General features: G+C 44.7%; 1 protein-coding gene across 4 annotated transcripts in view; it reads left to right on the top strand.

Moving 5' to 3' along the window:
- The window catches only part of BABAM2 (BRISC and BRCA1 A complex member 2), a 401243-nt gene that overhangs the window by 294810 nt on the left and 82751 nt on the right, over positions 1 to 23682 (top strand). For all 4 annotated transcript variants that reach the window (XM_032845827.1, XM_032845824.1, XM_032845825.1 and 1 more), the window contains exons 8-9: positions 20081 to 20180; positions 23257 to 23327. In XM_032845827.1, the coding sequence (XP_032701718.1) occupies positions 20081 to 20180; positions 23257 to 23327 (171 nt within the window). The remainder of the gene's footprint in view (positions 1 to 20080; positions 20181 to 23256; positions 23328 to 23682) is intronic.

The following is a 23682-nucleotide window of genomic DNA, read 5'->3' as shown; positions in this document are numbered from 1 at the left end:
GCAGAGCGGTAGGCAGAGGGAGAGGGAGTATAGGGCTCGATCCCAGGAAGCAGAAGGGAGTTGGGCACGTGGAACTCAGAATGCTAAGTCACAGTTCAGTTTGGCCTGAGAGCTACGGGGGCCATCCTGCATTTGGGAGAATAAGCAATGCCCCTGAAGTAGGAAAAGAAACCCCCAGAACGTCTCCCATGCGGAAGCAGTTCTCTGTTTGAAGAAGCACGTATAAAGTTGTAGAGTCTTGGGGGTTGGGGTGGGGGGGGGTCGTTAGACCAATGACCTAGGAAATTTAAAAAGAGCCCTCTAGCTACACTTTCCTCCAGGGCAACTTGGTTTTTTAAGTTCATGAAAAGTGTGACTTTTCAAGCATTTGGCAGTATTTTGTAGTTTGGTGTGATGTTGATTCTCTGTCTTGGAAGAGAAACGATGAAGTATGTAAGTGTTCGCACTCAGGGGCCATAAGAGCAGCCTTTGAAACTATGTGTGAGCCACTTGCTAAATACCTCATGTGATTCTTTAATTCACCTTTCACAGTAGTCCGGGGAGCTTTGTTCTCATGCCCATTTCATAGACGAGCACACTGAGGCTTAGGGAAGTTTCAAACAACTCGTCGTAAGGCCGTTATTCTGAGTGGCCAGATTGGATGTCAGATCCTCAAGGCCCATCTGATTCCAGAACAAGGGCTCTAAACCACTTCATTTTTCTGGCTCATTCACACTTGAGGCTAATTTTTATTAAGTTTTAATTTTATAGATGCTGACTTTCTTTTCTAAAACTGAATTGCTTCATGTTCAGTCGACGGATACTCATGGCTTGCCTTCTGTACACAAGGTATTACATAGCATATCGATGACCGTAATTGAAAGATCGCTAGCCAGTTACACATTCCATTCCATTAGAGAAAATTGAACTCATTGAACTCCTATTTTCTTCTCCTAAAATTGTCTTTATGTGTCAGAGAACAGCAGATATGAGCATAACAATTTAAGGGATAATTTATAGAGTTTTTGGGGGGGTAACTTTCTATGTTGATATTTAAACTGAAGAAAGAAGCTGCGAGAACAGAATGTGAGCTACCTTCTATCTTTTACCCAGTATCACCAGTTATTTACAGTTTTTCCCATTTGCCTTGTCATTCTGTGCATGTACATTTATATACCGTGGTTATTTTTAACTCAGCCAGTGAAGAGTAAGTTGGGCCCATGATGCCCTTTACCCTACCTGTTTCAGAAAGTATTTCCCAAGAATGTGGACCTTTTCTTACAGCTACAGTGCAGTTATCAAATCAGGAAATGGACCACTGACACAGTACTTTTATCTGATCCACAGTCTGTGTTCTCATGTTGTCAATTGTTCCAATAATATCCCACTTAGCTATTTTTTACCCTGGTCCAGGATCCAAGCCAGGATAACCCATTGCCTTTAGTAGTCATGCCTCTTTATTTTTCTTTAGTCTGGAGTGGTTTCTCAGTCTTTATCTTTCTTGACCTTGAACAGTTTTGAAGAGTACAGGTCATTATTTTGTTCCTCAGTTTGGGTACATTTGATGCTTCTTTGTGATTAGATTCAGGTTACGGGTTTTTGGCAGCGGCGCGCATACATGGTGCGTGTCCTGAGTGCGTCGTACCAAGAGGCACCTGACACCAGTTTGCCGCAGGTTCAGTGGTACTAACTTTGATCGCCCAGTTAAGGGGGTGTTCACCAGGTTTTTTTTTTTTTAAATGTTACTAATTTTCTCTTTATAATTAATAAGAAATTAATGGGGAGATATGTTGAGACTATGTAAATATCCTCATCAGGCTTTCATCCACTAGTTTTAACATCCATTGATTTTCTAGTTTCGTCTTTCCTTCTACATTTTTTCCTTCTACATTTGGCTTTCAGTTATAAAGAAGAGCTTTCCCCAATTCCTTCTTTATCCATTATCTATTTGTATCAGAAAGACTTACTAATTCTGTTGTATTTCATGGGACATATGCCATTCCTGTCATTGTTTTGTTGCATAAAGAAAGGCAACCTCACCTCCAAAACACAACTATTTTGAGTTTACGGTGGATTTCTCTTGCTGCTGTAACAGATCACCACAAATACAACAGCTTAAAACAACACAGATTTATTGTCTTATGGTTCTGTATGTCAGAAGTCCAGTACAGGCTTCACTGGGCTAGAAAGAAGATGTTAGGGAGCTGTAGCCTGTTCTGGAGGCTCTACTGGAGAATCTGTTCATTCCCTTGTTCCCTCCGGTCATTGGAAGAATCCGGTTGCCTGCAATCAGAATACGGAGATCCACGTCCTTGCTGAAGGTCTGCAAGGGCCTTTCCCGGCTTCTGGAGGCCACCCACACTCCTTGGCTTGTGGCCATCTTCCTCCAGCTACAGAGCCAGCAACAGGTCCCTCTTGCTTCCCGTGTTTTCTGTCTTTTCTGTTGTCACATCTTGTATTTACTTTTCTGTTTTCCTCTTCTGCTTTGAAGGACTCATGTGATTTGATTGAGCCCACCCAGGTAATCCCCAGTAATTAATTATGTCAAGGTCCTTAACCTTCTGCAAAAGCTTTTTTGCCATGTGGGGTACCACATTCACAGGTTCTAAAGATGGGGGCTCAGACATCTTTCAGGAGCCATTATTCTGTGTGGCAAATGCCTACCCTTGTTCCAGACTTATGCTAGGGGCTGGCTTCTATTTAATCAGACAAAACATTAGGCAGAGGATTATAAGCAAAGAAACTATTCAGTGAGATACTGTTTCATATTTAGTTAAAAGGAATAGGCTTATAGTCAAGAGTAGGGCTAAGAAGAAAATGCAGCATTCACAGGGCCCCAGCAACAGTGCCCAAAGGGCTGGGCAGGCTGCGAGGAGCTGAGCAAGCTTTGTAGGGCATAGCGTCTGAGTGTCCCTGTTGCAAAATAAAACTGGAGTAGTACCAGCTGTAGGAACTTCCATTCATGAGGGGCTGGTGAGAGATCATATGTCATGGACAAGCATGGTTCAGGGTCCTGTGACAAAAACGTGTCCTGTTTCAAAACCAGAAAGGATTTGAGAGTTAGCTGGTCCCATCGTCACTGTGCATATAAGAAAACAGTACTGGGAGAGCTAAGTGAGCACTAAAGCCCCCACAGCCAGATGGTCTGCAGTGCAGGGAATAGAGCGGTGGTGGAGTCTGTGGCTTCAGGAATCGAATGTCTGGGTTCCATCAGTGTCTGTCGTTTACTAGATGAGTTAACTGAGTCAGTTACTGAACCTGCCAAGCCTTCCTGTCCATCTGTAAAACACATCGGCCGTAGAGGGTTCTGGTCGGGAGTAAATAAAGCTGACACATGGAGACTTGCCATATAATGCCGGGCTCGTGGAAAGTGCTCAGTGCTCTGAGTACAGTAACTGTCACTTCTGTTCTTCTAAACAGTAGTAGAATTCAGATCAGTAATGTGGAATCCCCACAGCCCTTGGGCATTTTAGAGTCCCAGGCCCAGAAGCAAACTGTGTAAGGACTTCACATACCACTGGGGGATCTCGTCCATGTGGTTGGCCGTTGCCCTTCCCATTACACCTTCACTCACCAAGTTCAGTACCTTCCATGCTTTGCATCTGCTTATTTTAATACGTTGGTTGCACTCTTTCTCTTTCTTTTTCTCCCTACTATCAAGGTAATAGGTGCCAGTTATAGCCACCAATACCAATTCCAGTGCCACCAAAGAACAAAGTATACAAGGTAAAATGTCCTCTTGGTCCTACAGCAACTCTCTCTTACCCTGGAGATTACTCGACAACATAGTCTCCTCATCTCCACTCCAAGCAGTGGAATTAAAAACCCCTTTCCATTTGAATTTCCCTCGGTTAATCTAGAACTTCTATCCTTCCATCGCTGCTAGTTCTTGTTCTTGCTCTCTCGCTTTCCCCTCTGAGGCCCAAAGAAGGTCTCTGAGATACCCAGGCAGACAGACCCTGTTCTCCCTGACTCTGTCCCCTTTCCACCTCTGTGTCTTTCCATTCCTGCCTGAAGACTGTGCTCCTGAGTGCTCTGTCCTCCCTGCTTCCCCATGTTGGGGGTGTCTCTGACCTGTGTGGTGCCACCCTCTTCTTCGGGGCAGTGCGCCTTGAGCCTTCACCTCAGTGAAAAAGCGGAGGGGAAACACGACTTACTGGAAAATATACAACATGTAGATGTCATATTTTCACAGCATTGTTCCTTGTAGCTCGTTCGGGGGTTTTGTTGTGGTTGTTTTCATTTAGCCGTAAAAATGGCATGATACGTATCGCTCTGCCGCTTGCTCTTTCCTGTAATGATATATCATGGCCATGTTTCTGAACCGTGACCTCTAGGTCACTCTCATTCTTCCCTGGTGGCTCTGTGGTTCTCCACTGGAAGGTTCACTCATGTGTTCTGCTCCTTGATGGGCAGATGTTTCGTGTCGAAACTCGCTTACGTTTGTGGTTTGGTTCTGCCCGTGTGAACTTGTCGCACATTGTCCCGGAGCATTGGCTCAGTCCTCGCCCTTCTGTGGAGGCTCGCGTCTGCAGGGATGCCTGACCCACGTGTTGGCTCTAGAGGACAGCTGCGGTGGTTGCTGCTCAGGCGAGGAGCGTGGCTGTAGCTTGGGCTTGCGGATGGGATGTGAGTGGGCTTCAGGGCTCCCCCTGCTCTAAAGGGACCCTGTGCCCTGTTTAGTGCCTAGCGACATGAGAAAGCACCCACAAAAGGGAGTTGTCCTCAGCTCACCACAGGTCATCCCGAGAAGCGTTCTGTGTCTGACCGGGAAGGAGGGATGCTCGTCTGAGTGGTTGGAGGCTCTGCGGTGAACGGCTGAGCTCTGCACACTCCGATGCTCAGGGTTTGCCTGGTGGCCCGGCCTGGAAGTTGTGGACTCTTCCCTGCCTTTCTCCTTGAAGACTGGAAATGTCTACAGGACTTCCGTGGGGTTGTTAGTTGGGGAGAGAACCAGGACTCCCGCGAGTTAAGAGTGTCTGAACCTTCATCCTTACCTCAAGAGGTCTGGTCAGCACGTCCTTCTTCTGTGTGGGTCCGGGTGAAATTCCTTCAGGCCTGTCGATGCCCCGAAGACTTGAGTGTCTCTGGTTCAGCCATGCAGCCTGTTAAACAAGTTACATTTGCATTCCTCTCTCTGCTGTTGATATTGCCGTATTACTAAGTTTTAAGTGTTGTAGTTGGGAAAGCTTAAGAAAAATAAAAATTCTGAAGCAGTCAAGAAAGTGAGTTTCAAGCAAGTTATTGGGCCAAACCCAGTTATATTTGGCCAGTGAAATTGGTGTCATCCTTGTCTACATTTACCAGAACCCATGCCTTTCCTGACGAAGTCTCTCTCCTTCTGTTGCATCTGTGTCACTGGGTTAAAGAAGCAAACACATCTGCCTTGCGGGGTCATCAAGCTCCCCATAAGCCCAGATTCCCCTGAGCTGCCTAGAGCGGGGCCTGCCTCCTGGGCCTCCTGCTGCTTCTCCTCAGGCCTGCTCCGCAGTCTTTGTCTGGGCCTGCACAGGCCCTTGTTTCTGTTTTGAATCATCTATTGTAGAGAATTTGATAAAAATAGTGTTTAAACCTAAAAAAAGATATACATTTTTTTTAAGTGAAAGACACAGGTAAATCCGTTGTGATATTCAGAAACAGGCTCCCAGTTCAGCACAGATGGATATTAACAGAACCGAACTCTCACTTTCTCCATTGGTAAGTGAACAATTGATTGAATAAGATAAAATGTCTTTCAAATGACAGGCATCTACTGAATGCACAGTATTTCTATTAGGATTCTGACCCTGTTCAGAGCCTCCTCCATCCCCCATCTCTGCAGATTCCCAGATGTCCCTCATCATCATCTTTTTCCTCAGCTCCCTCTCCCCACTGCGCTCCAGAAAATGGCTCCCCCACTCCAAAGGTGACTTGGGAGCATTCTACCTGGTCGTGGGGCGCGGTTCTGTGGAGGGCAGCTGTACTTCCATCCACTGTCGGGGACATCCTGCCCGCACATTTGTGGCCATTTCCCGGAGCGGTAGCTGGAGGCAGGGCCAGGCACCTCAGCGGCAGCAGCAGAAGGCCAAGGAGAGGGGGTGCTTCCAAGCAAGCACCTGCCTGCGGTTCCCGCTTCTCTTCATCATCCACAGTCTCGGCTGTATCAGGCGCTCGCTCATCTTGGGCAGCTGCGGTGGCCTGGAAGGGAGGAGAGAAGAGATACTTCTTCTTCTACCCCTTCCCTTCTCCCCAGGAGAATCACTGGAGGGACGCCACATTACTTGAGGCAGGTAAAGGTGGAGAATCACTGTATGGCCCGTCTGTTGACTGTTTGTAGATGCTATAGACGATGTTCAAGATTTTGAACGTCATTTCCAACGTTAACCGAAGTGGCCTGTGACTGTTCCATGTGAACCAAACCAAAATCACAACTGAAATACTGACCTTCATGTTATGGACAGTTTAGTTTACCAACTTAGTCACAAAAGATAAAACTATCACAGCAAAAATGTTCAACTTCTATAACTGATATTTTCACTTATGATGAATATTATTAACCAGCTGTTGTTAAACATTAATTCTAACACATATATCCCAAAGAAATGGAATAGTGACTTCCAAAATTTTTGGAATTGTGGCACCTTATTGTTGTACCTAAATGGTTTATGTGTTGGACACATACTCTAAATCTAGAACAACCACCAAGCAATACTTTAACTTTACGCAGCCCTTTCGTGAAAACTGTAGACTTAATGAGTGTCACAGAACCAGACCCAGGAATGGCTGCCACTAAGCTGAACATGTCATTCATTCATTCATTCATACATACTGAACATATTGTTACTCTGTATTGCTAAGTTATTGTCCATTTTGTTTACCCAGACTGCTCCTCCCCAAATGTGTTTTTTTTAATTTCTGCAGGTGAATTCAGGCTAAAGTTTCTCTAGCTTACTAGAATTTGGGGTGCTTCATGCTTCAGTCAGTGTCCTTGGAGTGATTGTCCCTCTTGTGATGCGGGAAGCATGCCTAAGTAATGCCCAAGACAGTGCCTTAGGCTTCTGCTGTGAGCTCCTCACAAAACGCTGAAGGTTTGGCCCGCATACCATCAAGAAGCCAACATCCCTATCCTAAGTACAGGCCTGGCCTAAGGTTAACAGTAAGACCAGCATTTTGTTGCTTCATTTTCCTATTAAGCTCTGGGTTGCTGATTGAAGCAAAATTCCAATGTATTGACACACTACCACATTGTTAACACGATAGGGAGGATTTGATTATGGGAGAACAAGTCCAAAAACGGTAAATTGACAAAAAAAAAAAAAAAAAATCGGGCCTTGCTTCTCAAGGCAGCTTTTGTGGTTGCATTCCTTTATTTGATGTGGTTCCCTTCCTCTCCTGTGCCAAACGGTGCAGTGCAGAAAAATGATGAAGTTGCAAAAAAGGGCAAGGGAGGGGCCCGGAGGAGATAGGGAGTGAACTGTTTAGTAACAAGAGAAAGAAAACAGAGCTCAGGGATCAAAGACAAAAATACCTGTTTCTCGAAGCAGGAAAAAAAGAAACACGGGATTCCTTTCCCAGTGCTTGGGTCCAGGCTGAGCCCGCCGTCAGCAGGCGCCTCTCAGGCCAACCCAGAGCAGGAGAGACAGGAAGGCCCCAAGCTGCCTCTAGGTGAGAAGAGCCGAAGCTTGAGAAAGGCAGAGTTGAGTGCCCTGGGTTACCAAGAACAGCAGGGTTAGCCAGGGAGGGCCCCAGGGAAGAGGGGTGGAGAACAAAGGCCGCCTTCCATCATCAGATTATGGGACTGAACACGTTTTAACACCAGCCAATCTTGGAGGCAAGTCCCAAGACAAGCATCGGAATCTAAATGAGGAAAACTGTTTCCATGCAAGAACAGGATTTTATTTATTTACAATTTTCAGGCTGGGCAGCTTTTCTAATTGTATGGTGTGTGACTACCCAAAGTGACATTTTCTGAGTTTTTAAAATTATCTCTTTTTGCACTGTGAAAAGAGCATATATGATTCATCTTAATATTTCTGAAGATCAGTCACCAACTAACAGCTAGTATTTTGGGTGGGAGGAAGGCTTTTGTAGGCAGCTTTTTCACCTAGCATAGAAGGAGAAAGCACCAGAAAACGCCTCAAGCTTCATTTGAGATGCTATAAATACCTCTCTTGCACAGCTCCAATCCAGTATCAGTATGAGAACTCCCACAGTCCACGAGGGGCCTCGACGTGCCTACCGCTCAGCTCAACCTTGCCCAAAGAAGACGAAGGCTTGCGGTTGCCAGGCTGGTCAAATATAGCGATAAGGGTTTTGACCAACGGAACTGCTTTTCATTTTTGCCAGCCTGCTCCGGGGCTTTTTGCCTCTCTTTCTTCCTGGACACATCCCCATCCTCGGCATCCCTTGAATTAGCAAACGATCCTTTGATCCTAGATCAAGAGCCCACAAACTACAGCCCACTTTGTTCGGCCCACGAGCTAAGAGTGATGTTTCACATTTCTTAAATGACTAGAAAAACAACTTAAAAATTTGTAAAAATTGTATGAAATCCACATTTCAGCATCCGTAAATAATCATTGGCACCCGGTGCGTCACCCGTTTACGTATTGTCTGTGGCTGCCTTCATGCCACGGCGTCAGAGCTGGGCAGTTGCGACAGAGACATTGTGGCCACAGAGCCGACACCAGTTACTTCCTAGCCCTTTGCTGACGGAGTTTGTTGACCCCTGTCCTGGGCCCTTTCACAATGACTGTTCCAGAAAAGATGTATACATGCCTTCTAATGTCCATTTTGGAAATTTGAGCCCCGTACCTTTCCCTACATTCATTTGACTTTAATACCACAACTATTCATTGAGTGCCTACTTTGAACTTGGCATTATTCCTGTTCTGGGGTCACAGTAGTGACCAAAACAGACAGAGGTCCCCATTCTAGTGAAGGGTGCTAGGGAAGACGATGAACAGATACCATATGTAGAGTGTCTTCTGGACACATATGCCGTACAAAAGGTAGACCAGAGATGAGGGGATCCCTGGGATGTAGGTGGGTTGTTACAAGCAGCTGCTTGAGGAATTCGTGAGACCTGAGGAAGTCCTGAGTCAGGTCAGGCAGAAGCCCCCTACATGGCCAGGAAGAGCATTCCAGGCCGAGCAAGGAACAGAAGGACTGGGCCAGTGGTCTGAGGTGGGATAGTCCCGGCCTGTCCGTGGAGGCAGGAATCCAGATGAGAAGTTACAGGAGACCGGACAAGGCTGACTTGACTGCGGCGTGTGAGAGAGGAGAGTCAGGGATGACTGAGGAAGCAGGAAGCAGGAGGTTGGGGCTGCCATTGGCGGCCGTGTGGCGAGCACGAGGTTTTGCAGGCAGGCTCTGCTTGTGAGCAGGTTAAGTCGGGATCACGCTTTAGACGTCCAGGTGAGGCAGCCAGCAGGCAGTCGGCTTTCTGAGTCCCAAGCTGAGGGAAGGGCTGAGCTAGAGTATAAATTTGGAAGTTGTCAGATGCTGCATTAAGCATCGAGACTGCCTGAGATTTGGTCTCCGGCTTCAAACTGTTCTCCCCAGGACATCTCTCACTCTCTCACTGAACAGAACTTCTTTTCTTATCTTTTCTCTTTTTTTTTAAGATTTTATTTTTATTTGTCAGAGAGAGATTGAGCACAGGCAGGGGAAACCACAGGCAGAGGAAAAGGGAGAAGCAGACTCTTTGCTGAGCAAGAAGCTCGATGCAGGGCTCAATCCCAAGACCCCGGGATCATGATCTGAGCCGAAGGCAGATGCTTAACCTACTGCGCCACCCAGGTGTCCGCAGAACTCCTTTTCTAACCTCAGATTTTCTTTCCTGCCCAGGTCACCACTGGCATGTGTCAGGATCTACCATTGTATCTTCTCACTCACTCTCCTGGCAGATGCCCTTTTACCCGTAGCTCTCCTGGGCAGGCTGAAGTGGGACAGATGCTTTTCTCATGGGGGCAAAAGCTGCTCACTGTGGTCCGGGAGCATGGGCTGCTGCCCACAGAGTCCCCAGCCTTTGAGGCAGTGCCTTGCCTTTTGAAGTAGAATCTGCGACCTCCCTGCTTCGGTCCCCGGTCTTGATTTGACTGCTCCCTCGCCTGGGCTTCTGGTTACCCGCGTGTAACTACACTGCCTTTTGCCCACAAATCAACTCAGTGGTAATCGCCTTCTTTCTACTTGTTTCTATAAGTATCTTATACTTCCATACCAGACCTTAGTCCATCAGAGCACATCTGTGTTTTCTTCACCTTCTTATCCAAGTGCCTTTCAAATTGTCAGTGACCTAATGCCCCAGGGATGGGAGGTAAATTTGTCTTTCCCACACCTTTCCCCATTCCCAGTCCTGGGTGTGTATCCTCTAGGGAACCTCCTTTTTTTTGGGGGGGGTGTCATTTACTTATTTATTTTTTATTAGATCTTTTAATTTTTTATTAACATATAATGTGTTATTAGCCCCAGGGGTACAGGTCTGTGAATCGCCAGGTTTACACACTTCACAGTAAATTCACACATAGCACATACCTTCCCCAATGTCTATAACCCCACCACCCTCTCCCTTCCCCCCTCACCCAGCAAACCTCAGTTTGTTTTGTGAGATTAAGAGTCTCTTATGGTTTGTCTCCCTACCGATCCCATCTTGTTTCATTTATTCTTTTCCTACCCCCACACCCCCAACGTTGCATCTCCACTTCCTCATATCAGGGAGATCATATGATAGTTGTCTTTCTCCGATTGACTTATTTCGCTAAGCATGATACCCTCTAGTTCCATCCACGTCATCCCAAATGGCAAGATTTCATTTCTTTTGATGGCTGCATAGTATTCCATTGTGTATATATACCACATCTTCTTTTTCCATTCATCTGTTGATGGACATCTAGGTTCTTTCCGTAGTTTGGCTATTGTAGACATTGCTGCTAGAAACATTCAAGTGCACATGCCTCTTCGGATCACTACATTTGTATCTTTAGGATAAATACCCAGTAGTGCAATTGCTGGGTCATAGGGTAGCTCTATTTTCAACTTTTTGAGGAACCTCAGTGCTGTTTTCCAGAGTGGTTGCACCAGCTTGCATTCCTACCAACAGTGTAGGAGGGTTCCCCTTTCTCCACATCCTTGCCAGCATCTGTCATTTCCTGACTTGTTAATTTTAGCCATTCTGACTGGTGTGAGGTGGTATCTCATTGTGGTTTTGATTTGTATTTCCCTGATGCTGAGTGATGTGGAGCACTTTTTCATGTGTCTGTTGGGCATCTGGATGTCTTCTTTGCAGAAATGTCTGTTCATGTCCTCTGCCCATTTCTTGATTGGATTATTTGTTCTTTGGGTGTTGAGTTTGATAAGCTTTTTATAGATTTTGGATACTAGCCCTTTATCTGATATGTCGTTTGCAAATATCTTCTCCCATTCTGTCAGTTGTCTTTTGGTTTTGTTAACTGTTTCCTTTGCTGTGCAAAAGCTTTTGATCTTGATGAAGTCCCAGTAGTTCATTTTTGCCCTTCTTTCCCTTGCCTTTGCCGATGTTCCTGGGAAGATGTTGCTGCAGCTGAGGTCAAAGAGGTTGTTGCCCATGTTCTCCTCAAGGATTTTGATGGATTCCTTTCTCACACTGAGGTCCTTCATCCACTTGGAGTCTATTTTCATGTGTGGTGTAAGGAAATGGTCCAGTTTCATTTTTCTGCATGTGGCTGTCCAATTTTCCCAACACCATTTGTTGAAGAGGCTGTCTTTTTTCCATTGGACATTCTTTCCTGCTTTGTCAAAGATTAGTTGACCATAGAGTTGAGGGTCTATTTCTGGGCTCCCTATTCTGTTCCATTGATCTATGTGGCTATTTTTGTGCCAGTACCATACTGTCTTGATGATGACAGCTTTGTAACAGAGCTTGAAGTCCGGAATTGTGATATCACCAACTTTGGCTTTTTTTTTTTTTTCAACATTCCTCTGGCTATTTGAGGTCTTTTCTGGTTCCATATAAATTTTAGGATTATTTGTTCCATTTCTTTGGAAAAAATGGATGGGATTTTGATAGGGATTGCATTAAATGTGTAGATTGCTTTAGGTAGCATAGGCATTTTCACAATATTTGTTCTTCCAATTCGTGAGCATGGAACATTTTTCCATTTCTTTGTGTCTTCCTTAATTTCTTTAATGAGTACTTTATAGTTTTCTGAGTATAGATTCTTTGCCTCTTTGGTTAGGATTATTCCTAGGTATCTTATGGTTTTGGCTGCAATGGTAAATAGGATTGACTCCTTAATTTCTCTTTCTTCTGTCTTATTGTGTTAAGTTTATTCCTACGTATCTTATGGTTTTGGGTGCACTTGTAAATGGGATTGACTCCTTAATTTCTCTTTCTTCTGTCTTGTTGTTGGTGTAAATAAATGCAAGTGATTTCTGTGCATTGATTTTATATCACTAGGGAACCTCTTAAAATGCAGATTCGAAGGTCCCACCTCAGACCGAATGAGCAGGCTTCTCTGGGGTGGTGCCTGGGTTTCTTGAGTTTTTAACAGGCTCCCCAGGTTATTCTCACACAGTCATGAAAACTACTAGTGCAGAGAAAAGATGGTAAACCCAGTTTCACTGTTTCCAGTGACACCTTGGGCAAGTCATCCATCTCAAGCCTCCATCTTCTCATCTCTACAATGTATATAGTAAGACTGGCTGCGGGCTTTGTAAGGCCGTTGTAAAGGGGAAAAAAGCACTTTGGAAACATCAAGTGTTCTGTGCCAGCACCCTGGCTAATCTCATCTTCTGATATCTTTTTGCTTGTTTTTGTGTGCACCAACCCAACTGCAGCTTTCTAGAGATTAGCTCCTGGAGCTCAGAGACCAGTAATGTGTGCATGAAGTTGCCTAATGCTGTTTGTGTGCCTGAGGCTCTAGTAAGTAACAGTAACCAGGAATCAGGTAGATACCCTTCTCTGCCCTAGACAGGCAGAGGTTTTTTTTTTTTTTCCTCATTCTCTGCATTTCCTTTGACCATTAAAGTGTGCAGTGAGGAAGGAGGTATAAAAACGCTTGTGCATGTAGCTGAGGGTAACTACGATATGCATTGATTTTTTTTTTAAACTGGCTTTATTGAAGTATAACTGACAAATTTGTAAGATAGTCAAAGCATACAATGTGATGATTTGATATATGTATGTATTGATTTTTTTTCCCCCGTAAATATGTTATGAAAGTAACTGTACCTTGATAATAGCCATTCACTGGGGCCTCGGAGTTGTACATTTCTAACAAACCCGTAGTAAACGTACTCAGTCCCAGTGCCTGATATTTGAAAATAGTTCCATTTCTTAAGAAATTGTGGTGGAATCAACTGCAGATCATAGGCCAGGGATCAGAAGGCAACCAGAGGGGAACAGCTTCTCTCTTGCTTCGCCTGCTCATGCCTAGTGCAGCCAAGCTTCGTCGTAAGTAGTTCATCCCAAACCTTAATAGAACATCTGCTAAGTCCATTGTTGTTTCGGGGGATTTACTTTAAATGCTTTTCCACATGCTAACAGAATCCTGATGGTGGACATCTGTTAAGATTACCATCCCTTGAAGGCTTTTTTAAGATGTTAACAGACTTAAAAAACACATTTCTGAGCAAAAACTTGGTTAGTGTTCATGTCGTGAGACATATTCTGTTTGCAGTCACAATATTCCCATCACTTGTGTTTTTTTCAAACATCAGGCTTCCTTGCTTGCGTGCCACCTCCTGTCTGCTGGGAGTGGCCCATCAGGTCCTCTGGCCCGCAGAGTTCTTCTGGGTTTCCTGGGGTTCATTTGCCTAGAATGAAAAAGGAATTGCTTCAGTTCAGGTACCTAAATCAGTTTAAATAAACGTCCCTGGAAACAGCCTCCGTGGCTCAGCCTGAACTACACAAGCCACAAGGAGCCCGTGAACCTGACGCACGTGGAACCAGATGTCAGGTCTGCCGATAGCTTTTTGTGTCAGAAATCACGAAGGGGGGTGGGGTGGGTAGATTTAGGTCAGAGTCTCCTGGATTTAGATGCCTCTCTGCCATTTACCACCTGCGTGACCTTGGAGAGGTTCTGTAGCTTCTCTGAGCTCCAGTCTTCCCATCTGTAAAATGGGATAACACCTCTGTTGCAGGTTGGTATGAAGCAGAGATGGTATCATACAGGAGGGGCTTAGCATAGTGCCTCATACCTAGTGCTTCTTAAATGGAACTATTATTCCTGCCCCATCACTCACTGTACCAATGAAATCCATCATATTTTAAACTCTTCATGTATACTGTGCGTAAGCAAGGAACAGCTGATTCAAAAGGTCCTTAGAGTATGTCTTCACGTTTTTTTTAAAGATTTTATTTATTTATTTGAGAGAGAGAGAGTATGAGTAGGCAGAGCGGCAGGCAGAGGGAGAAGGAGAAGCAGGCTCTCCGCTGAGCAGGGAGATGGACACGGGGCTTGATTCCAGGACCCCAGGGTCATGATCTGAGCCAAAGGCAGAGGCTTAACCCACTGAGCCACCCAGGTGCCTCTGTCTTCACATTTTTAAGTCACTCTATTTAATAATTCCATAACTTGCTAAGTAATTTCAACACTTTCAACTTCTTTTTAGACTTTGCTCCAGAGGAACATTTCCTCAGTGTATAATCATATTTATCATGGTATCAGTACATTACCATTTTCATGTGTCCCTCTAAAAATGGGAAACACGAAGTGGGATCCAGTACTGTAGTAAAGGCCTGCCAATATACCATGAAGCATGTTTAATGGAGACACTGGGTTAATCACAGATGCAGTATGGCCAGGCCTCCATTGGTTCCTAGTGAACCCCTCATCCAGTTTGACTCCCCAGATTTTCTTCTGCTTGTAAGCTTAACTTGTCACCGTGAGCTCTTATTTTCTTTCTCCTGTTATACTCATTGAGATTTTTCAATTTTGAATTAGACCCTGGTTTTGTTTAACTAAGGTATCAAGAGACTCTTGAGATGGCTCAAGGTTGAATCTATGAAATGAGACAAGGGCTGACAACAGCTCTAGAAAATGCTTTACTAGCACAAAGAAAATCCGATTGGGGGAAACAAACAAATCGGAGTCTCTCCTTAATGTACTGTCTGTGCACTTCTGGGTTTTGAGAGGCTAGATAGGACTTTTTTCTTTATCATATAAGTTAACTTGTTATAACATATGATATCTTAAGACAAGGACGAATGAGTTGAGTTTTATGGATCTAAGCTTTTCTGAGGATAATTTCAGCCACTTATATCTCTGCTTCAGGACATAGCGGGGGTAGAATTTTAAATTTTTAACACTGTCTTTCTATGAAAGAATTTCTGACAAAAAAGGATGTAGACCTTGGAACCAAGAAGACTGGGTTTTGAGCCCCTCTCTGCAGCTTACTTGCTGGGTGACCTTGGAAAGATGCTCAGATCTTTAGAACCTCGGTGTCCCCTTCTGTAAGTTGGACTACTTAGGTCTACTTGGCCAGGTTGTTATGAGTTTAGAGATAATGAAATGCCTAGTAGAGGGCCTGGCAAAAGCAGATCCTCAGTAAATAACAGTGACTTGTGTTTTGCTGTAATGGCTCTCCTGGCAGGCCACCAGGAAACATACTCTGACATAGAGTGCCCCAGATTCCTGAGGGCCCTGGCATTCTTCTACCTTGGAGGGAATTAGTAGGGGTGCCCTCGTATGGATCCATAACAGGAAGCTAAAGTCCATACACAGAGTTGGGCATACAGTTAGTGTTTGTTGAGCTGAACTGAGAGTTCATTTTTCCTATGGATGTGTCTTAACCTGGGGGCTCGTGGCAACTGGAGTCCATCAGCCATCCTGGGAGCTCCCGCTGTCAGTGCCTCACCCTCCAACACTCCCCTGAATCGTCCAGTGGTGGAGGCAACCAGGTCATCTTCCTCTCCCTCGGAACCCAGCACCCGGAACCCGATTCGGAGGCAAAGCAGGATGGTAACACTGATCCCGGTGTCTCTGACAGAGCCTTGACATAACCCTTGACGGTAGCTTGCACAAGCAGGAGACATTTTAGAATAAAGTCTCTCGTAGAGTGCTTGCTTGGTACTCGCTTCATATTACTGTAATTCTAATTGTTGCTTTGTCCCTTGAGAGAATTGGGCCTTTTTGAGAGTGGTAGTATCCCACGGCACTGATGAGAAAATTAAGTAGACCCAAACAGACCAAACTTGGTGGAAGCAAGAATTATAATTGAAAATCACTGGCCCTTCTGGTTTTCTCCAGTGCCAAGTCATATTTTGCTCATTTTATTTGGCCAGTGAGGTAAAATTCCACACAGAGAGGAGGGAGTTACCATTCCACAGTGGGTTAAAATCAAACCCCGTTGTCCCAAGTGAGGCCTTCAGACAAGCTGACTCCCTGCGTTTTTCCATGTCAAATTCTCAAAAAATATTTCCCTCATGCTGTTGCACCATAGCCAAGTCAAGTCTTCAATAGTAGAAGTGCTCTGAATATTTGCAGACAGAGCCCGGCTCCCAAAGGGCTCTATTAGCTGTATTTGCATGGAAAACAACCGCATCAATACAGTGAACACAGACAATTCTTATATTTGAGTTTTAGATCCAGTGAATCGGACTGGAAGTGTTTTTCAGGCTACCTTTTGGTCTGTTTAACTCCATTGTTGGAAGATTTCTCAGACTCTGGCCTTGTGTCCTTCTAATTTATATCTATGGATTCAGTTTCAGGTCTGAGAAATAATGGCTGAATTTCACTTGTCATTTTAGTCCATAAAGAGAAGGTGCTTTCTCATCAAAACAGTCCCTACCCCTTCGTCTTCTCGGTCTCAGTCTGAGACCTCGCCACTCTGGTTGACTTTTCCTCACTTTTGACCCTGCTTCCTCCCCTCATGGGTCTGGAGATCAGAAGAATCCACAACAGTGGTCCCTTCCACCCTCTGCTCTCCCTGGCCCTCCCCGCCCCTCCCCGTCCCTCCCTGCCCCTCCCTGCCCACCAAGGAGCCAGTCCGTCCAGCCTGGCCTTCTCTCCAGCCCGGCCTGCATTCCCCGGCAGCGATCAGGGAGCCTGGCAATCTCTGCACAGGCTGAGCTTTTCATTGTATGTGCCCCACCCAATAGTTTTTGATTCGTGAATATTAAATAATTAGAGATCACCAGGCCAGCCCTCTGTCCTGCACCCTTTAAAATCATAACAGGTTTTTTATTTCATGGCACTTGACTTTGTTTGTTCAGCACCATCGGGGCAGCATTCAGGCCAGAGCAGCCTGTTAAATATTTACCCCGGAGGCGGATATTTCTACAGGAGTCAGCAGCGCTTATCAGGATAGGACGGGGCAGTCAGGTTCAGAACCCCCACAAGCTAAGGAACTTACGGAGTTCGAGAAAGGGTGCAGTAAGTGTCCTTTTAAACATATACCCTCGTTTAGAGCAGTCCTTTGTAGTCTCTCAAGTGCTTCTTCACACACTGAGGCTCAGAGCTGCGTAGGCAGCTGTCGCTCACTATTAGATGGGGCAGGGGGTCCACCCCTCACATCGGAGATCCAGCGGATGTGGTTGTTTGATGGCTGGGCTGGGAGAGACAGAGGCATGAACAAAATGGACAGGAATGCTTGCTCTGCGGCTGTGGGGCCAATTGTAGAGAGAGATGAGCATCCCGGTGCCTGCTTCAGTGGTGGTCTCCACACTTCTGGAAGCCCTGGGGCATCACTGCAGTCCAACCCCACTCACTGGGGCGTGGGGACTCTGGCAACCAGCCAGTTCAGATCTGGGCTTTACCATCTCCTAGTTGTGTGAACCCAAGGAAGTTTCTTCTGCCCTCTGAGCCCCACTTTCTTCACCTGTAAAATTACAGTGCTAATTCTCACCTCCCTGAATTGTGGGGAGGATTAAACTAGGTAACAAGAAAGCACCTGGCAACAAGGGTTAGTTCTGGCAAATCACAGAAGCAGAGTGCAGAGAGGTGGGCCTGGAGGTCGAGCAGCCGGTCTTCGGACTTCTCCACACCCGTGCTTCTCTCCACCATGATAGGTAATTTTTGTTTAATGGCTGTATGTCAGAAGCAGAGGGAGTCTCAAGTTTAGAGGATTACCCATGGACTGTTTTCATTTTTTTGGATTCAATTTAGTGAACAATTAATATCGTATACAGGTCAGAGCCCATTATAATCAATTTTAGGAAACTGTCCAAATTATTTTATTTTTTGGAATTTTAGGATGCTGAAGATTGTTCCTCTACGTACACTATGAGAAGCCTGGATCTTAGTATTTCTATGTCATACAGATATTTCCCCCCAGAAAAGACAAGATATAAATACAGGATTTATTTCTCTTGTACTATAGAATTTTACTCTTAAGCAGTTTCCATCCTAATGGAACTGTGAGAACTTGCCGGTTAGAAGTGTGCCCTCTCTGTACTTTTGCATACAAAAGAGGGGACAAAAAGCCTTCTTCCAGGTCATGAGAAGTCATAGGAATTTTCCTAGCTTCCTTCGGAGTTTAGTCTAAATCTCCTCCAACATCTACTCTGAGAGTAGCAGACGGAAGTGATGTTCTTGCTGATTCTGTGCAGTTGCAGACTGTAGATGATTCATTAATGTCAAACTTAGTCAAATGCTGTCTCATAATTTTCTCAGTTGTCAGAGTTGTTGTGCTTTTTAGGTCTCATCTGAATAGAAAAAGTCAACACCAAATATTTCCACCCCATGTTGACTTCCTCACATCGCCCGGGATTTTATTCATATGTTGGGACTTTTTCGTTCCATAAACAAATGAACATAATATCCATTACTACCGGAAAAATTAATTTCAATGTGGTCAATAGGGTGACAGGCTGGGTCTGGGACCCTTTTCAAAACTTACATGTGTTTTTCCCTGTATTGCAAACCCTAGGCTAAGTCTGTCTGCTCTAAACTATTTAGAAATGATTCTCTAGACTTATGGGGAGGCACTTCGCTTCCATTTACGGCCTTGTAACTGAGGGGACTGAGTTAATGAATAACCACGGTATTAACGGATCTTAGGGGTCTCTTTATACCCCATCATATTACAGAGGTGGTATAGGGGCTTTTGCAGTAAGAAACCTATACATTAAAATAAAATTCAAATGAGAAGAACAAACTAGGACCCAAGGAAAGTGAGAGTAGGAAAGAAGATGAAATCAAGATTAAGGATGGGCTATGAAATATATACTGTGAAGTTCTGAACAGTTTCTTTAGTAATTGTATGCTGGTTATTTAAACTGAAAGGGAATCTCCACAAAAGTCCTAGGAACTATTTCTGGATCAGTGTTGTGTCTTATTACTGCTTGGATCCCTGATTTTTGACTGCACCTTCTTGTGTAGATGAATCGAATGTGAGTGTCGACTTGGACTAGTTGCAGACTTTTCCCTTATCAACCCACAGACACAGGACCGAGCAGCACAGTGTTTCCGAAGATGTTTAGTTTGTTGCCACCATTTAAAATTTGAGACCTTAAGTCATCTGCATTTTTGGCTTCACATGAAAAATAAGGGTCTGCAAAGACCAGGCTTGTGTTTCCAACATAGCAGAGATCAGCTGGAGTTTTGGGTGTGGAATCTCTCGGGTTCTCGGTGCTCACTTATATCAGCTGCCTGGGCCTGGTCGAGTCTGGAGTCTGCAGTCCCTGTCGTAGATCACCGGCCGCACACACTAAAGCCGGGGAGGCGAAAGCCCCAGGAGGCTTTCCCCAGGCAGCAGAGCTGGTAAGGGGCAGAGCTGGTCCCTCCAGTGTGCTGTGGTGGTGCTGAAGGAATTCAGTTCAGTATAGGGGTTTAAGGATGACTTCTCTTTGCCCAGCACACAATGGAGAGTACGAACACATGCGTCTCCATCAGAGGTCCAACCCATTAATACTGGCAAGACATTAACCACGCCAATCAAAATGTGCTATTTTGTGTATGATAGAACCATTAGTTGTTATCAGCCATTAGTTGGTAGTCATGGGTCATCTGAACATGGTGATCTAACAAAACAAATAAGATAAAGAAATGTCATCAGAAAATGAAGCCCATGTTCCCATCCTCATTAACTCAAGTGGTTGGTGGGCAGACGTTGATAAGAGAAGGCGAGTCTGTTTGGGGTTGTCACTTCCTGCATTGCTGGAGCCCTAAGAGAAGTGTCCCTTGTACTCTTGTCCTTTCAGTGCACTTGGAGGCTCCTCAGCTCTTCATATCCCAGCTTTTCCAGGAGGAGGATGTCTCATTGATTATGTGCCTCAAGTATGCCACCTACTCACCAACAAGGTAAAAACAAGTCTCCTGGCCCTCCCCTCGTGAGGCTCCTCCCTCCACATGGCCCCGCCCCAGCATTGTGGGCCTTGTCCTGCAGGTGCGTCCTCTGCCCCCCATCCCAGCGTGGGCGCCCCACCTGACACCGGCCTTTCCTACTTGGAATTACAGTTCATCTGTTTCTCTCCCTAGTTCTTTGCGCTCCTTCTTCCTCTCTTAAGGATTCTGACCTCCTGTTCCAGTCTTGTCTTCATCTTTTAAACTTCTACCTCCTCCTCCTTTAATTTCTTTTATGTCCCAAGTTTTTGCTAGGTCTTGCGCCTTTGAACTCCTCCATTTCCCAGTTGTCTGGTGCATGCGTGGGTGGGGAGGTGTGGGGGGGTATGAGTGAGTGTGTGTTTGCCACTAGTGAGTATCAAGGTAATTCACTAGAGCTTCCTTCACCTCTTTTCTGCTTTTCTGTACCTCACTTTTTACTAGTCAGCGCTTGATTCTCCATGTCCTGTCTAGGAGCAGCTTGCCAGAGTTCCGCTCATAGGGTAGGGGCAGGATTTCCAGGTCATTCGGGCTGGTAGGCAAGCCCATCAGGTTATCGAAAGCTTTCTCCTAGCCTCATGAATGAGTCAGTACATTAGCGAATAACCGGGTTTACATTAATGGCTATTGTCAGATATTTCTAAAAAGTGTAAGTATGTACTTGTTAATGTCCAGTCACGGTAGTTAGCTAAAAACTGGAGGTATCCGTCCACAAGCAATACTGACTTTTTTCCCGCCTCCCACATCGACTTTACTCCGTTTGCTCGATTCCCAAAGCACTGTTTTCTCTGCTCCTACTGACTTGTGCACACGGGCTTGGAAAAGAAATCTTTTGTTTGTCTCTTTCTTTGAAAAGATAGCTCATCTCAATATAGGAAATATTTTTGAAGTGCAATAATATTTCAAAGGCTTCAGTATTATTTTTTAAATGTCAGAGAAACGAAAATCTGGCAAGTCTGCCGTCTGTGGGCTTGGCACGGATTCCGGGGCATCTAACTCTCATGGAGTGGTTGCCTCTCATTGGACCAAATCCCCCCAGCCTCTGCCCTCCTTCAGAACTGTTTGGAGGATAGAATTCTTATTTACATTGGGGGACTTTGTACTGCCTTCAAATCTGTGTCCCAGTATTCTAGAGAAACATGCACATTTTGGTCTTCCAGAACTGAAAAGAAAAGCCTTTTTAAAAAAGCCCTCCAATTGAGATTAATTTCTAGTCATATATTTTCCTCCCAAAAAATTTTGTTACCATTTTCCCAGAAATATAAGAATCAGTCTGTTTTTCTTATCTGGTTCCCTTTCATTAATTTTACTTGTCTTTTAAAATTGATGTTCTTATGCTTGCTACAAACGAGGACAGTATGGGCTGCTTTTAGAAACAATCTCTTCAAATGAATTTCCATAATTACATTGGAATCTATCTTTATAGCCAGTTTTGTTGTGGGTTTCTGTTAAAATGGTTTTCTGTTTTTAAAATCAAGTACACAGAACTGTTTTCATCCCCTTTTTAAACAAAGCCTCTTAAGCAAACTTATCATCTGTTTTTCTTTTCCCAAAATAACATTTCTGATCCTGCATTAAGCCTGCAAAGTAAGCACTGTTTTTATAAATTGACATAAACCCCTATTATAGAAATAGAATTGTTTTACTTTTAAAGGGTAGAAAGTGGCTATCACTACCAATTGTGTCAAGGTTATTTCAAGTACTTTGTCTTGAGCTTTTGTTAGCCATGGAAACTCATTGTGGCTACGGCCAATATAAACAGTTTGGGGGGCCTCTTTCTCCCTGTTTCTTTGAGCCATTATGGGGACATTATAAAGAGTGTATTTTTGTGTTGGTAGCTGATGGGTAAATGACTAATTTCCAGATGTCCAGCTTAATAGGTTCACAATTTTTTTTTATAAGAACTGTCATTTGGTGATAACAAGGAAGTACAAAAAGGCAAAATAAAATCCCCTATTGTAACACTCTTTTCCTGGATATTAAGAATTTAAAAAGAAAGAATTCAGCATTGTCTTGCCTTTTCAATAGGAGTTGAAGTTCAGAGTAAAATAACCCCCATTTGATGAGGGGAAGCTCTTCTTTACAGATAGTTCCAGCTGATAAACACACAAGGAGTGAGAGAATTCAAAAAGTCGCCATTTTCTGGCTCCTAATGAAATAATGGATTCAGACAAGGCTCTCCAGCAGATACTAAAACCCTGAGGTGAAAGGTTGAGAGGGGACTAGACCTTCACAGGCTTTGAGAAGTGTGCCTACAGCTCACTGCCGGCGGCAAAGGGGAGCCTTCCCTTTACAGTGGGGTTGGCCTACTGTCGTCACCCTAACCAGTGATCAAGGCCACTATCACCTATGAGGTTTTCTTGCCAAAAATGTTTAGCGTGAATCTAATCATACCTTTAGTCTAACTTCCAATTTATGGGAAATACAGGGACCTACAGAGTAGAGGGAAAAGGAGGGAAACACCCAGAATGTAGAATGCAAAGCATCCTATGAGACAACGAGCCAATCTCTCTGAAAAGTCAGTATCATATAAAACATAGAGTCATGTGCACACCCCAAGAGGTACTCTTATTCTACATAAAAGACTTTCTAGACTAAATGCCTGATCCTTGATTATGCCCTCAATTGTACCCTGCCTTTTAAAAGAATATTTCTGGGGACAACTGGAAAATCATGACAATGCACAGGACACTAGATGAAGTAGGAGAATGACGGCTAGATTTGTTGGGTATGGTAATGACATCATGGCTCTGTAGGAAAAGGTCTTATTTTTTGGAGATACACACTCACGGATCTGGGGCAAACTGTCATGGTGTCTCTCATTCCCCTTGAAGTGTCTCAGCAAGATTGATTGATAGCTTGAGGGGGAGGTAGATGGGCTGCCTGAAGCAGCTAGACAAAACATTCATAGGTCTTGTTGAATAGAGGGGAGTATAGGTGATGGGAGTGTGGTGTATTCATTTTGCCGTTTCTTCTGCTTCTCTGAGTCTTGGGAATGTTTTGTAAGGAAGCACGTGACAATTCCCTACTCCTCATCTTCGGGTTCCTGTTCTAGGTGCAGTATGTGATTCAAGGGTACCACAAAAGAAGGGAGTACATTGCCGCTTTCCTCAGTCACTTCGGCACGTAAGTTCCTCCTTGTTTAAACCACATGCCAGCAATACCCTCGTGTCCTCACGACCCTAATGTCGTGGTTACGAAAATAGCAGCTCGTGCTTCCCCATGCTAGCTTTTCAAGGCCATTTTGATTCTTGCTGGTACGTTGCTGAAACTAAAGCTCCCGGGAAGATAGTTTTTAGGATTCTTTGCTAAATCATAGAAACAAGTTTCTTCCTTGGAGCAGCATCATACTCACCCCAAACCCAGCAGTGACAAGGGCAGCACCACCTGCTTGTTCTAGAACCCTACAGTTTGCACAGCGCTTTCACCGCCATCTGCTCCCAGGGGTTGTGAGTAAGCCAGCCTGCCCGTCAGTATTGGC

This window comes from Lontra canadensis, unplaced genomic scaffold, assembly GCF_010015895.1.
Source record: "Lontra canadensis isolate GAN:19392208 unplaced genomic scaffold, GSC_riverotter_1.0 scaffold170, whole genome shotgun sequence".
Classification (NCBI taxonomy): domain Eukaryota; kingdom Metazoa; phylum Chordata; class Mammalia; order Carnivora; family Mustelidae; genus Lontra; species Lontra canadensis.
Note: the sequence above shows the minus strand (reverse complement) of the source record. Positions and strands in the feature narration are given on the sequence as shown.